This window comes from Elephantulus edwardii, unplaced genomic scaffold (assembly GCF_000299155.1).
Source record: "Elephantulus edwardii isolate Elephantulus edwardi_28Jun2011 unplaced genomic scaffold, EleEdw1.0 scaffold00212, whole genome shotgun sequence".
Classification (NCBI taxonomy): domain Eukaryota; kingdom Metazoa; phylum Chordata; class Mammalia; order Macroscelidea; family Macroscelididae; genus Elephantulus; species Elephantulus edwardii.
In genome coordinates, this window is record NW_006399962.1 from 4,488,033 (window position 1) to 4,504,054 (window position 16,022).

General features: G+C 41.9%; 1 protein-coding gene across 1 annotated transcript in view; it reads right to left on the minus strand.

Moving 5' to 3' along the window:
• Window positions 1–340: 340 nt before the first annotated feature.
• DGKA (diacylglycerol kinase, alpha 80kDa) overlaps window positions 341–16,022 on the minus strand; it is a 16,431-nt gene continuing 749 nt past the window's right edge. Inside the window, exons 2-22 of the mRNA XM_006897651.1 lie at window positions 15,738–15,870; window positions 15,427–15,501; window positions 14,939–14,988; window positions 14,534–14,608; window positions 14,251–14,370; window positions 14,041–14,155; window positions 13,220–13,308; window positions 12,973–13,092; window positions 12,503–12,601; window positions 11,675–11,758; window positions 11,348–11,421; window positions 11,131–11,205; window positions 10,625–10,710; window positions 10,444–10,533; window positions 2,452–2,612; window positions 2,146–2,210; window positions 1,822–1,912; window positions 1,350–1,545; window positions 927–1,047; window positions 688–748; window positions 341–424 (exon numbers count right to left, since the gene is read on the minus strand). Coding sequence (XP_006897713.1) covers window positions 341–424; window positions 688–748; window positions 927–1,047; window positions 1,350–1,545; window positions 1,822–1,912; window positions 2,146–2,210; window positions 2,452–2,612; window positions 10,444–10,533; window positions 10,625–10,710; window positions 11,131–11,205; window positions 11,348–11,421; window positions 11,675–11,758; window positions 12,503–12,601; window positions 12,973–13,092; window positions 13,220–13,308; window positions 14,041–14,155; window positions 14,251–14,370; window positions 14,534–14,608; window positions 14,939–14,988; window positions 15,427–15,501; window positions 15,738–15,870 — 2,064 coding nt within the window. The remainder of the gene's footprint in view (window positions 425–687; window positions 749–926; window positions 1,048–1,349; window positions 1,546–1,821; window positions 1,913–2,145; window positions 2,211–2,451; window positions 2,613–10,443; window positions 10,534–10,624; window positions 10,711–11,130; window positions 11,206–11,347; window positions 11,422–11,674; window positions 11,759–12,502; window positions 12,602–12,972; window positions 13,093–13,219; window positions 13,309–14,040; window positions 14,156–14,250; window positions 14,371–14,533; window positions 14,609–14,938; window positions 14,989–15,426; window positions 15,502–15,737; window positions 15,871–16,022) is intronic.

The window sequence follows — 16,022 nt, forward strand, 5'->3', positions numbered from 1 at the left end:
AGGAGTAGAGATGTGAAAGGAGTTATGCAATTTAAGTATTAACAGCTATCCAGTGGAAAAAGAGTCATTTTATTCAGATGAGGCACTTTCAATGTATGTGTTTGGGGGGTGTGTGTGTGTGTGTGTGTGTGTGTGTGTGTGTGGGCGTGCACACGCACGTATCTGCGTATGTACACGTGTATGGAAGTAGTAGAGGTGATGCAGGACAATAAATACTGTGAGGATGAAAGAATACTCTCCTGAGCTGGCAGAAGAGTGTGGCAGCAATATACAGAGCCTGTGGTTTGAAGTCCATCAATGAGGAGGTGGTTCAAGGCTGGCTTGGAGGCTGAGGCCATCCTTAGCACAAGAAGCCAAAGAAATTGGAAGAGCGAGGAGGTGGGCCCATGAGCATAGGCATCTGGTTCTTGTGGGTAATCTTGATCTGGAAGAGAAGAAGGCTCATTCAGAAGCAGGGACTTAGGGTTGGAACAGCGGAGGTTTTCGAAAAATTTGTGAGACTTGGGTAGGTGGCTGGGGTCTTGGAGAGGCCGAGGTAGGAAGGTTGTGGGATCAGAAATCAGTATCTGGGAAGAATGGTGCACAGGGAACTTGGGTATTAGGAATAAGTAGAAACTGTTAAATGGGATAGACTTATGGTCCATAGAGCCTGAGGTCCAGTTCCTGGCAGGCAGGGGTAGTACTCACTGTACAGGGAGACTGCATCCAGGGCTCTCCATCAATTTGCATGGGAAGGGTTTTCGTGGTGCTGTGGGAGGACAAGGCAGTTTGGCAGAGATTCCTTTACCAACCAAACACCAAAACTCTTAGTGCTTTGGGACCCTTTGTTTCTGAGGAAGATCTAGTTAGGCCTTTCCCACCATTTCCATAACCCTTCTGCCCTTACCCTCCCCTCTCCCTCTGCCTCGACCCAGAATTTGACTTACTGGAAGGTAATCTCAGAGCACTTGGCCAGCCGATGTCCCGCACTCTTGAGTTTGGTATAGATCTGGCCCATCTCAATTGCACCCTCCAGCCCTACGACTTCTAGCCGCTTGTCACTTAGATCTGGAAATGGGAGGTAGGAAAAGAAGCTTTACAGAAGTACCCATCCAAACCCACCCAAACAAAAACCACTAAAACTATTGCTACTACGTTGATTCTGACATAGTGACCCTTTATTGTCAATCTTTATGGGAGGGGATTGATCATCTTTCTGCCTAGGAAGGGTTGATAGATTAGAAGCACACACTTTTCAGTTTGCAGTCTTGATATGTATATACTATGCCACCAGGGCTTCTTTCACAAAAGCAGGATATCTTCAACGGGAGTCAAGTCCTCCTCTTAGTTTTCAAGGCTGCTCCCCTTACCTGGTACACAGGTTTTCAGGATATCAGGGTCAGTGATGACTTTAGCTGTAGCACCAAGGGCTTGGTTGATATGGCTATCACCATAGGGCCTCTTGGTATCACCCCAGAGGTTGGAGCCACCATGCATGCTAGGGATGTTCAGCACTGCAATGCCTTCTAGGGATAAGCTGCTCAAATCTAGGGGTTTCCCACAAATCTGAGGAGAAGAGGAAACAGCCCTTAGTTATAGAGGTCACAGATCACCTCAGGGCATAATCATAGTTTTGAGTTCTCTCTCTACCAGAGGACTGAGAAAGCCAGGATTTGGTGGGTTGCAAGGGGTAGAGGGAAATAGGAACTGGGTTATCTTGAGGACTTGGAAAAGAAGAATTAGAAGGTTGAAAGATCAAAGTATAGATTTAAAAATATGGAGGTGGGAAAATTTGGGTATAAGAAGCTTAAAAATATGTTAATTAGGTTGTATTATACATACCTCAACTGTCAAAGATTCCTCTAGCTTTTTGCAAGTTGAGAAGATGGATTCAGATGTGGCAAATTCAAAGTACCATAGCTTGTTCTTCATTCTGTCAGCCCCACCACATGACCCAGGAGGCAGGAGACAGGTTACGCCATGCATGAGGGGTTGAATTAGGTGACAGGGAAAGGCATTAACCTCCCGACACAAGTTGCATGGGGAACCAGGGTAACTTGGTTGGGAGTAGAGGGTTTACTGCCCATTTAGGTGCTCTGAGTCAAACTCCGTTAAACCTGTGTCCTGCCACTGTGTATGCCTGTACCCTTCTCCCCATTTCCTCACCTGCTGTTGAACTTCTCAGGATATTTCTCTCGCATAATGTGGAATCGGTGAGCAATAGAGGCATCCTAGGGAGTTGAGGTCATGCAGGGTCAGAGGCCTGCCTCTCTCTCAGCAAAAAACCCAACCCTCTCTTTGACTCCCCATTGTGGGAGCAGTTTGCTGTAAGTTCCTTTCTCACCACCCACACTGAACCCTCATCCTTGATTTCCCAGTGACACAGTTCCCCTAACTCTGCCTTCCCTTTCTTCCCTCCTCTGGCTTCTGTCTGCTTAGCCCCCATTTCCCCCTATGTCCCATTCCACTGACCACACCGATGGAGAAGTAGTTATTGATGATCTGAAAGGGGACTGGGTCACTCTTTTCTTCAGTTTGTTGGGGTATCACCTCCACGGACCATCGATCCATATGTACCACCTTACTCATCTCTAAGTCCTTTAGGATCTTTCCCAAATTCTGTCCCTCATATCCTAGGATTGGGGATAAGACAAGTTAGCCTTGAGCACCATGACTCCTCTTAGTTCCCAGTTCCACAAATGCCCAGGGATCCTGTTTTCTGGTTCTGCAGACCCCCTCAGTCTTCGCCAGTAAAAGAGAAGGGTGTTCAGTCATGGCTTCCATAGGCCAATGTTAAGGTCATCCCCTTCTGTACTCATTACTCCACATAGTTACAGAGAGCTAATGTTCCCATTGGAAATGCATATCTAAACATGACACCAAAGTCTGTCTGGAGGATTGAAGGAAATACTTAGGAAAATGATGGAAAAGATGAATAATGAATGGGGACAATCTCTTTCTCTCTCTCTAGTTCACACTCTTAGACTCTTTCTGTGCACATCCTACCAACAGAACATACTATAAAACATCATTTAACCAAGTGTGATCCTGTCACAGTGACTTGAATAAAGAGTTTAATGGTAAAGAAGAGGACACCTAGAAATATTCACATACATCTAAGAATTTATATGATAATATTTCAAATAAACAGAGAAAAGACAGATAATAGAAGAATCAGAATTAGACATAAGATCCACTCATATTAAAATAAATTCAAGATGGGTCAAGTAATTTAAATGTAAAAAACCCAGAATTTGTACTAGAAAAAAGAGCAAAAGTTTATACAATCTTTGTGTGAAGACCTTTCTAAAGCATAATATAAAACTAAAATATTGCACACCCATGTTTACTGTGGCTTTGTTCACAATAACAAAAATTGGAAACAACGTAGGTGCCCATCAACAAATGAATGGATAGAGAAGCTGTGGTATATTCACACAATGGACTACTACGCTGCACTGAAAAACAAGGAACTCAGTAAATATTATACAAAATAGGTGACCCTGGAGGACATTATGCTGAGTAAAATATCTCAGCCACAAAAGGACAAATACTGCATAGAGCCACTGTTGTAAAACGGGACTGATATTGGGATTGGGGGAAGACTGAGAAAGAGGGGATAAATTATGTATACTGCATTCAAACAGATGAGGGAGATAACTGTTTAAAAAGGATATAAAATTAGATATTATTGTCATGACAGGAGTCCAAAACAAAGGCAGCATAGTGGAGTGGACTTGGGGGGAGGGATTGTATAACAATGAAAGAATTTGTCTTTTACTTTTCAAAGAGAAGAGTGAAATTGGGGGGAGGGGTGGGCAGGAAGAAAAGTGCAACAATGAATGAATGGAAATCCAAAGTCTCTGTAAACTTTCATTAAAATGAATAAAAAAATTAAAAATTGAAAAACAAAACAAAACCCCCTAGTATACAAGAGAGAAAAGACTGCTAAACATAATTATATTAAAATGAAAACTTATGTATGGTTAAATAAACAATACTTTTTTTAAAAAAAAGGGTAAAAGAAAAACCAGGGGAAAATACCAAAAGCAACTATAACAGACTTACTTTCCTAGCATTTAAAAAAATGCTTGTAAGTCATTATATTAAAAATTATTAGAAAAATGCAGACTGGGAAAAAGTATTTGGCAATGACATATCAGATAAGGGACTTATATCTGGAATTTATAAAGTACTTGAGCACCACAATAAGATAAAGGAAAATAATCCAATTGAAAAATGGGCACAGGATATGAATAGACACTTCACCAAAGAAGACATTCAGATGGCCAAAAAGCACATGAAGAAACATTCAAAATCCCTAGCTCTAAGAGAGATGCAAATCAAAACAACTATGAGATATCATCTCACCCTAGTAAGAATAGCAAAATTTAACAGAACAGCAAGCAACAAATGCTGGCGAGGTTGTGGAGAGACTGGAACCCTGATTCACTGTTGGTGGGAGTGTAAAATGGTGCAACCCCTGTGGAAAAAAGTATGGCACTGTCTCAAAAAGTTGCAAATAGAGATACCATTTGACCCAGCAATCCCACTACTGGGAATATACCCCAGAGAGACCATAACTGCCATCCAAGCAGATATATGCACACCCATGTTTATTGCGGCTTTGTTCACAATAGCAAAGAGCTGGAAGCAACCTAGGTGCCCATCAACAAACGAATGGACAGAGAAGCTGTGGTATAGTCACACAATGGAATACTACGCTGCATTGAAAAACAAAGAACTCATGCAATATTATTCAAAATGGGTGACCCTGGAGGACATTATGCAGAGTGAAATATCTCAGTCACAAAAGGACAAATACTGCACGTTGCCCCTGTTGTAGAATGGTACTGACATCAGGGTTGGGGTAAGACTGAGAAAAAACTGGATAAATTATGTATACTGTATTGAAACAGATAAGGGAAAGAACAGATTAAAGGCAATATATGATTGGGTATTATGGTTAGCACAGGAGTCTAGAATTAAGGTTGCATAGATAAGTGTACTTGGTGCGGGGTGGGGGTTAGGGGGTTGGGGGAATTATAATACCAATGAAGGAATTTTTTTTTCTTTTCAAGGAGAGGAGCGAACTGGAGGGGAGGGGTGAGCAGGGAGAAAAGTGCAGCAATGAATGAATGAATGGAAATCCAAAATCTCTGTAAATGTTCATTAAAATTAATAAAAAAATAAAAACAAACAAACAATTATTAGAAAAATGGATAAATAATACCAGCCAGTCACAGAAGAAATGCAAATGATCAATAGGCATATGAGAGAGTCTCACTGCTATTAATAATTAAAACAGTTAACTTTTTTCCCCTCCAATTTTTTTTTTCTAAAACAGTTAATTATTTGTTGCCTATTTATTGGACAAAGCATAAAGAAATCATAAAATACAAGAGGTAATAAAGTTATGAATAAAGGGCCACTCTCATATGTTGTTAATTGAGGCATAAGGCCATAGCTTACTTTTGGAAAGACAATATGACAATTTTATAAAAATTTTAAAAATTTTATCAAAACATCATGTGACCCAGAATTTCCATTTTGGGGAATTTCTCCTATAGAAACTAACACATATGTATGGAGATGTATATAAAAGAATGTTTGCTGAGATACTGTTTGTATTAGCAAGAAATTAGAAACTATCTAAATGTCTATGTTGTTGTTGTTGTTACATACCGTTGAGTCACCTGTGACTCAATAGCGACCCCATGTACAACAGCCCTAAACCCTGATCTATCCCTTGCCAATCTTATTGCCTCTGACACAGCTACCCTTACTCCAGTGACTGAAGCAATCCATCTCATCAAGGGTCTTTCTCTCCTGCGCAGTCCCTCCACTCTCTCAAGTATGACATCTCTCTCCAAGGACTGATCCCTCCTTGCAACATGTCCAAAGTATGTCAGACAAAGCTTCAGAATCCTTGACTCCAAGGAGGAGCCTGAATGAACTAGTTTGAACTAGCAGTCCTTGGTATATTCAATACTCTTCTCCAGCACCACAGCTCAGAGGCATAAATTCTCCTTCTATCACCCCTAGTCATTGTTCACTTTTATGATGCATAATTTGCAACTAATTGCAAAGACCATGGCCTGTTTTAGGTGCACCTTAGTCTCCAGACTGACATTGTTGCTCTTCAGTACTTTGGAGAGGTCTCTGATAGCAGGCTTTCCCAAGGTAACTTGTCTTTTAATTTCCTGGCTCTTGGTACCAAGAGTGTTGATTGTAGAGCCAAGAAAATTGAAGCTGTCAACAATCTCAATCTCTTCATCATCATGATGCTGCCAATCAGACCAGTGGTGAGAATCTTTGTTTTCTTGATGTTGAGCTTCAATCCATATTGACGGTTGCAATCCTTGACCTTTTGCAGCAAATGCTTCAGGTCCTCCTTAGTTTCAGCAAGCATAGCGCAGGTTGTTGATGAGTCTACCTCCAATCCTGATGCCACACTTCTCATGGAACCCAGCCTCCCGGATAATCTGTTCCACATATAGATTGAAAAGACAGGGAGATAGGAAACATCCTTGATGCACACCCTTCCATACAGTGTTTCTTTGTTCTGTTCTTAGTACATCCTCCTGGTCCAAGTATAGGTTTTGCATAAGCACAATCAAGTGTTCTGGGATTCCCATTCTTCTTAGAGTCAGCCACAGTTTGTTGTGATACACACAGTCAAATGCCTCTGCATAGTCAATTAAACACAGATAGACATTCCTCTGGTGTTCTCTGCTTTCAGCCAAGATTCATTTGACATTAGCTATAATATCCCTAGTGCCATGGCCTCTTCTAAATCCTTTAGTATGGAACAACTAATAGTAAGTTCTTAATATCATTTAAAATGTTGTGTGCTACTGAACACAGAGTGAAATAAATCTATTTGCATTTATTAACAAGGAAAGAGACATAAATAATTCTATTTAAAAAATAAGTCCCAGGACAAGCTGTGTGATATGATTCCACTTATACTTTTAAAAAAGCACTGTATGTGTGTGCTAATATATGTTAAAAATAGAAAAGTGAGTGCAAATAGCGCTTATCTTTGAGGAGGTGTATGGGGAACAGCTGGTGGGGAACAGAAAAGAAGAGACTTATATACTTGACTTAAATATTTTACAGTAAAAAAGGTAATGTATTGTTTGTGTAACTTTTTAAAAAAGAATAAAATTATTAGTCAAAGGTATGCATACACTTTGAAGTAGCAATTCCACTTCTGACAATCTCCTGCAGAAATTTTTAGATGTGTTCAGAGACAGATGTAGGAAGGTGTTCACTACAACGTGGTTTGTGATAGTAAAATTCTGAATGCTACTCAAACATCCATCAATAGAGGGCTGGTTAAATTATGACATATTCACACAGCGGAATACCAATCATTCCAAATAAGAGTGACGCAAACCCAATTGCATTAAAATATGATGGCAACAAAGAGGAATTGTTTAGGTTTGGTGTGGGTTTGATTTTTTTTAATCAACCTATAAAATTACTTTATCATTGTTTAAATATAATTAATTCATCATTGTTTAAATATATATGTATCTAGAAAGAAAACTGGAGAAACAGATACCAAAATATTAGGGAATGGATTAAAAATAAATTTAATTTTCTTGGAATTTATATTTTGGATTTTTTTTTTAAAAATAAGAAGCGTATGTTTGTAATTAGGAAAAGAAAAGATTAAAATATTAGTTTCTACCTCTTTACTTTGGGCACATGGCCAGGAGAGACCGATCCTTGGAGAAGGACATCATTCTCGGAAGGGTAGAAGGACAGCACAGGAGAGGGAGACCCCGGATGAGACAGACTGATACAGTAACTGGGACAACGAAAGTTGGTGTGTCAGAATTAATGAGACTGACTCAACACAAGAAAGTGTTCAGAGTGGCTTTGCATCGGGTCGCTATGGGTCATAGGCAACTTGAGGCATATAACAACAACCACAACAACCTCTTTACATTCCACTAATGAAGGACTTAGTCACTGTTATTTGCCTCTCATCCCTACTACTACAGAGGAGAGTGCTAATGATGTATTCCAAAGTGAATTGTGCTGCCTTGTGATTTACAGCCTTAGAAACCCATTGCCATTAAGGAGATTCTCAATCACAGTGATCCCTATATTTCCAGGGATGTAATACTAATGGGAAGAACTGCCCATCTTTCTCTTTCTGAGCTATTTGTGGATTTGAACCACAAAAGATACATGCCTTTTGATTAGCAGTACCACATGACACAGGCTCTACCACCACAGCTCCTTTTCCAACTATTTCTAGCAAACTCCTCCTTTCCATCACCTCTGGTGAGGTCTCAGAGATGGGCTCTGAAGATACTTCAAATCTGGTCCTAACTCGTACCTCTTTTTCTGACAACATCATCCCTCAAACTTTCTCCTTTGAAGAGGCAAGGAGATTTGAAATGAGTGACCAGTTAAGACTATTGTTATAGGTCCAGAAAAATAAATGAATGAATAACCACTTGACTAATTGGGTGAATGAATAAATGAGTCATGGAAGATCTCCACTATCTTCATCACCCAGCATCTGACTTGACTCACATACAATCTTCCTAATTTCTGTAATTGTTTTACTCCCTTATTATGAATTAAATTTTGTCCCCTAAAATATATTATAAATCCTAACTCTTACACTTGGGGGCATAATCCCACTTGGGAATGGGTTCTGTTATGTTAGTCAGGAAGTATTAGCATAACACAACTCAGCTCATTAATGGTACCAACTCATAGCTGAACCTTCATTGAGTTTCTGAGGCTGCAAATAGAATGGAAGGAGAGTACTCAGTTTTCCCCCAGGGAGCGTTTGGAGAATTGAAACAGCCTGAGAGGTGCAGCTTTTCAGTTAGCAGCCCAGCTCTCTATGGACTATGCTACAGAGGTGTGCAAGGTATATTTTAAATCAATCTCTTTTACAATATAAAAGAGCAGTTATACAAGGGAGCAAACAAGCAGAGATGGGGGAACATGGATACATGACGATCACAATCATCACCAAAGAAGAGAAGCTGCAAAGGGACAAGGACTTTCACCCAGAACCCACACAGAGAATGCCTTCTTCTAATAGCCTTCGAGAGCCAGTTCTCCAAAGTCAACTTATAGTCTTCTAAACTGTCAGGAAATACACTTCTGTTTTTTTAAAGTGGGATTTCTGATATTTTTAGTAGACTGATGAGAGTAGGAAAATAGAAGTATATCTTAAAGTAGTAGAAATATCATATACATGCCTTTGATTCAAGACAGTGAGTTAGCTTTTGAAGAGAAGGATGACTTGAAAAAGGAGGTCTTGAGGCAAATAACCAATTATTCAACATTCTGGTGTAAAGTGTAACACCTGAAACAGGCCATTTTCTATTATAACTTCTCTGTACTGCAAGTTATATGAGTAATCATGAAGTAAATAAAGTACTAACACACACACACACACACACACACACACAAATAAAGTGGGATTTCTATCAGTCACTCTGGAATGCAGTATGACACTTTCTAAAAATGTTGGAAATAGAAATGACCCAGCAATTCCATTACTGGGAATATACCCTAAAGAAACCAGAACTGTCACCCAAGCAGATAGATGCACACCCATGTTTACTGCTGTGTTGTTCACAATAGCAAAGAGATGGAAACAACCCAAGTGCCCATTAACAAATGATTGGATAGAGAAGCTGTGGTATATTTACACAATGGAATGCTATGCAGCACTGAAAAAAGGAGCTCATGAAATAGGTGACCCTGAAGGACACTATGCTCAGTGAAATATCTCAGTCAAAAAAGGACAAATATTGCATAATATCACTGTTATAAAACAGGACTGACATCGTGGCTAAGGGAAAACTAAGAAAAGAAATGATAAATAATGTACATTGCATTGAAACAGAGGAGGGAAAGAACTGCTTAAAAGGAATAAATACATGATTAGGTATTATTTGCATGACAACAGTCCAGAATAAGAGCTGCATAGTAAAGTGGACTGAGGTGTGTGTGGGGAGAAATTGTACAATGAAAGAATTTTTTTTCAAAGAGAAAAGCAAACTGGAGGGGTAGGCAGGGAGGAAAATGTACAACAATGAATGAATGGAAATTCAAGTTCTATTAGACTTTCATTAAAACCTCAAAAAAATTTTTAAAAAGTAGCATTTCTATAAAAACAGCACTAGACAACTAAATTACCCCTCATATTACTGGCTTTTTCTGTTCATTGGTTACAAAATAAAGATATTTGTAGGTTTATCAGGAAGAATACCGTCCTTTGATGATTCTAGGTTCCGATTATTTTGCCCCCGGTTCTAGAAAAAAAACCAGCAGAGAAGATCTGCTGCTAGCATCCACCTATCTGTCCCTCTCTTCTTTTCAAGCACTTTCTGCACCAGACTTCTATTCTTCTCTTTGGGCCTTGTCCTTCCTATCTGACTTCCCTTAATCCCAGCAAAACAATCTCTAGCCACTTACCTCCTCCCCATCTTAGGCAACGAGCCAGATCATTTCCAGTACCCAGGGGCAACACTGCCACAGGAGGCACAACAGATAAGTTGGCTTTGTCTGAGGAAACAGGTAAGAAGATGGATGGAGGGAGTCTGCCTGGGAAGGCCGCTACCCCAGTCTCCTTGCGGGAATCTCTTCCTGCACTGACCAATGGTCTCTAGAATCCAGCCTACTGTGCCGTCTCCACCACACACCAAAATCCGGCAATCAGCAACATCTTTGAAGAATTTGAGCCTGGGATAAAAAGCGTGAAAGAAAATGAGCAAGACTAGAACCAAGGCTATTCAACTCGTGTACAGCCAGATTCATTCTTGCCTCTCATCCCTTACAACTTCCTTCTCATTTGTCAAAAAACTTAAGTTTCTCTTTTTTAAACATGAATTTCTATTATTAATAGAGATAAGAACAATGGTGAAAGTCACAACAACTCTTCCAAGTTTGGGGAAAGAACTACTATCTATATCCTTCAAGAACAGAATAAGGTTACCTCTTTGAGCTCAAGGGCAGGATTTGCAGTGAAACTAAGGAAATAAGTATTCTGGATTCTTGCTTCTGGCGTCTCCTAGGGCTTCCTTCCCCACATACATTCTTTCCTGCTCTCTCCTAACATACAGGCACACAGTTATTCTGATACAGTTCCTAATCTATACTCACCCTGGCTCAGGACCATCCTTTTGGAGGTTGAACACCTGTCTAGGATTTAGTAGATACTGGAACTTCCAAAGCACCCTGTGTGAAGAAAACAATGAAAAAGCTCTTGGGCAAATTATTCCATGACCCACCATCTTGATGTCTCCTCAAGGTGTGCCCCTTCCATACAACCCGTATAGGCCCACTCTTTCCATTTTAAGAAGATATATCTTCTCCTTACCTCTCTCCCTGTCTCCCGCCACTTTTAGGATTGACAAAGACAAGAAGTGGATGGGTATTGGAAACAGGATCAATCTATATTGGAGTAAGAAAACAAAATATAAGGAAAGGAGGATTTTGACATAGTTAAAATGGGCATTGGTGACAAAGTCAAGGGACTGGCATCCCACAAAGATGCTTTTCCCTCCTCCCCTTGTCTCTCTCCTCTCTTTCTCCACCAGGACAGGGCTTCTGTTATCCTCACAGACGTCCCCAACTCATTCCCTTCCTTGAGGGCTCATTGAAACACTAGCCCCCACCAAGAAGCCCAAGCCTCTCAGCCCTGTACCCGCAGAGCCTCAGAAGTGCCTGAATTTAAGTCTTCCACGCTCTTCTGGCTTGTTTTGCTACTTTTACGATCTGGTCCAGAGGCCTAGGTGGGGAAGAAAGCAAAGGGAAGGAATGGTATGTGCATCCCTAAACAGATGAGAGTCTGATAGGAATCCTAAAAATACAGGTACTCTATTCAACTAGGGTGCTCCTTAGAGACAAGGATGATGAAACTGTCTCATGTTGCATGTCACCCTTGCACAGAGACCATGCTAATCTCTGTATCGTTCCAATTTTAGTATATGTGCTGCTGAAGCCAGCACTGTCTCATATACTTTGGACATGTCATGATGGACAAATCCTTGGAGAAGGACATCATGCAGGTAAAGCTAATTGTCACTGTGTGCCATTGAGTCGGAACTGACCCATAGCTAGCCTTCCAGCAGGTTTTTTTGAGATGGTTAATTGCATGGGAGGAGACTGCCCATCCTTCTCCCCTGTAGTGGCTAGTAGATTTGAATGACATGGCTTTGGGATTGCAGCACAGTTTCTTCCCACTAGGACACCAGAGCTCCCTAGAAAAGCTAGAGAGCTGGTGAAAAAGAGGAAGACCCTCAACAAGATGGAATGACACAGTGACTGTACCAATGGATTCGAGCGTATCAGAGATGGTGAGATGACACAGGATAGGGTAGAGTCCAGATCTCTCGTTCACAGAGTTGCTATGAGACCTAGTCAATTTTACACCATCCAACAACAGTAACTATTCTAAATTGCATTATTTCATTTTAATTGGGAGACACTTATGCTATTATCCCCCGTGCCCCAACTGCTGTCCAATAATTACCAGGACGCTGGGGTAGATGGAAGATGGAGGGAGGATGTGATCACGAAATAGCCCACAGTCACATTCATTGCCTACAGCTTGCAAGCAATCATCATGGATCTGAAAGACAAGATGGATACAGAGAGGACCTCTCCATCTCTCAATGCAAATGTCTAGTCTTGGAAAGGGAGCAATTGGAAGCAGGGGCTGCTGTGGTGAAGGAAGAAAACAGAAAAGTGGCCGATGTGTGGAGAGGATATCCTGGGGAAGGAAGGCAAAAAAGAAAAGCAAAGTGAGCAAAGGGTTGACCTAAAGAATAGTTCCCAGGGGAGCTCTGGTGGCCTAGTGGCAAGAAGCTGCACTGCAATCCCAGAGATAGGTGATTCGAATCCACCAGATGCTCCGCCAGAGAAGAAGGGGCCATCTCCTCCTGTACCAGTCAGATCTAATTTGACAGTACACACAAAAAAAAGAATAGTTCCCGAACTGACCTCTAGGTGACACCATACACAGTGCAAGCCAGTCAGGCTGTGGTAGGTCCGGATCTTTTTCTGACAACGGTCGCAGCGCCCAGATACACAGCCTCCTCTCACCCACACATGTGACTGGACCTTTTGTAGAGAAAAGCCATCTCGTTTCTTGGCAGATCTCAGCCGAGACTAGAGGAAGGATGGGCTGGGGCGGCCAAGGGCCAGGCACAGGACAGAGGAGGTGTTAGGTGAGAGCAGAATCACTCACACCAATGTCCTTCCGAGACTTGGCATAGGTGCTGACTTCACAAGGCATGGCCTTCATGGCGCACCGGTCGTGAACGATGTACTTACAGACTGTGTGAGAGGCAAGAAGGTCAGAGCCTAGGCTTCTCCACTTCCTTTTCCCTTCTCCCTGACTTGGGGGCGAGATTCTATGGGGAGGGAAGGTCATAATCCCTTGCTGTTATGACAGGGTAGAAAAAAGAGAGTTTTTTGAGGAGACTCACTGCAAAATCTATTCCTGTTCTCCTTGAAAAAGAAACTTCTATCCTTTACCCGCCCACCAGGGAGGCCCAGATATGATTATAGTATTATTAGCCCATTTTGACACAAAGTTAATAGTACATGCGTTTGAAGTGCATTTTTGTTTTTTTGTTTGTTTTTTGAAGTGCATTTGAAGCACTTTTCTTGTTTACTTACTGACTTATTCTTTTTTTTTTTTTTTTTTTTTTTTTTTTTTTTTTATTATTATTTTTTGTGTGTGTGCGTGTACCGTCAAATCAGATCTGACTGGTACAGGAGGATATTGCGCCTCCTTCTCCGGCAGAGCATCTGGTGGATTCGAACCGTGTTCCTCTGGGATTGTAGTGCAGCTTCTTGCCACTAGGCCACCAGAGCTCCCCAACTGACTTATTCTTAAGTGCACAATTAACTCACAGGTGAGGAAGTTGATGCTTAAAGAACTTGCCCAAGTCAGTGGCAGAGGCCAGGATTCAAATCCAGGTCTATCTATGTTCGAAACTCAACGTGCCCACAGAATAGCTGAGCTGTCCCACCGCTCCCACACTGCAAGGCTCCATCACTCACGGTTACAGCTCAGCCCCTGTTTGCCAAGACTAATGCTCGCCTCGCACAAGTTGCAGTAGACGGGTCGGGAGAACCTCTTGGGTCTCCACATGTGTTGTCCGTTATCCTTCAGGGTCTAGGAGGGCATGGCAGGTGTTGAGAAAACAAATCTCTGACAAGTATGGCCTAAGACAGCCATCTTAACCATCCTTACAAGTCTCTTCTACTCACCATCTCCAGACCCAGCAGCACTAGCAAAGGTACAGTAGTAGCCCCAGCCCGGAGCCACTCAGTCAGAGACACGGAGCCGCTGCCATCAAAGTCAATCTCTTTCATCATCTGCTGAAGAATCTGAGCAGAGAATGGTGAAGAGGTTTTGATGTGGGTTCTCTCTCAGATCCAATAAGTCTCCACTGCTCCCTAGGACACCAAATCTAGCTATGCTAGCTGAGATAGTAGGGTACGTGTCAGAGACAGGGTTGAGACAGAAGGTACGAAGGAAGAACCGCCTTACCGGCTTCAACTCAGACACATCCCAATCCAGATACTCAGCCACTCGCATCATCTGTGAGATGATTTTCTCCACTTCCTGGGGGCAAAGAGGGTAAGAGCCACAGCCAAAATCCTCTCCAGAAATCAAGGTTCCCAGGTCCTACCCCTAAATCCACTTGTCATTCTCAGATATCTCTGCCAAATAAGTGTCTATAAATATGTGGATGTCTGCAAGGTAGTCTCCAAGTCATGTTTGCAGACTCTTATTTTCAGAATCAAAAGCTGGGGACCTACTCCCAAATTAGATCCTAGAGGACGCAATCTCTCCCCTAGCTTTATCTACTTAAGATCCTAGAAGAGTTGGACCACGAGGTCACAGACAAACGGACGCATACTCCCTTGCCCAACATACAGATTCCCTACTCACTGAGGTGTCCAGGATTCCATTTCTGTCCGTGTCATACAGCTTGAAGGTGACTGTGGGGACATTTTAAGGGGGCCAGTGTCAATTTGTAACATTTACAAAGAGAGAGGGTGCTAAGTTTTTGGGTGAAGAATTTGGAGCTTGGGACTGAGAAAAGGAACTAAAAGGAAGGAGAAACAGACCTGTATTCCACCCTGGGGTGACTCTGATAGGGTAGACAGCACACACCTCCTACATCCCAAAAATATTGCTGGTCACCCACATGAGACAAGGCATGAGAACTTGTATGGGTGTAATGGATGGAACTAGGTATAAAGAGTTTAGGGCAACAGAAGAAATGAGCTTATTCTCTGGTTCCACCTTTGTTGAGCCCTGTCAGCCTTTAGAAACCCTGAGAAAATGAGGGAAGAGAGGCTGGAGATTGCTCCTCTCTCCTTTCACTTTCCCTTTCCTCCCATCTTTCAGCCCAGACACACACCCTGGCAACTCACATTCTAGCTTGTCTTCTGGCTGACCACCCTCCAGAAGGGAAAAGTAGCAGGAGACATCACTGAGACACACCACATCTGGTTATAAAAGAATATAGCAGAGCTAGGATTGTGAGCCTCCATTCACTGGCTCTTCTCTCTCTGCTTATCTTTTCATTGTCCAGCTCTCACCTCCTAGACCAGACTAGTCCTCTTACAGTCTTCTCAGCTGACCCTGCTCCCCACATGTGACTTAATTCAAGCCTCACCCAAAAGTCACATTAGTTTAATTTTCCTTCTGGAAGCCCAGCCCATTCCCAATTATGTGACCATACCTTCATCTATAACCTCTGATACAGTGTGTTCAGTTTGGAAGGATCGGAACAGAGCCAGGCTCAGGTTTTCAGGCACATCATCAATTTCTAGGTAGATTTTCAGGAATTCCCGGAATCCCAAATACCCAATGGCCTAGATAAGAGGAAGCATTATCCTGGGGACATCTTCAAGGTTGGAAACTAAAGAATTGGGAGTGTCAGGACAGGACAATAACTGCACAGCTGTGAAGCATCTGAGGCAGGAGCATTGTTTGTTGGGCTAGGTTTTCAGTTAACAGAATCCCC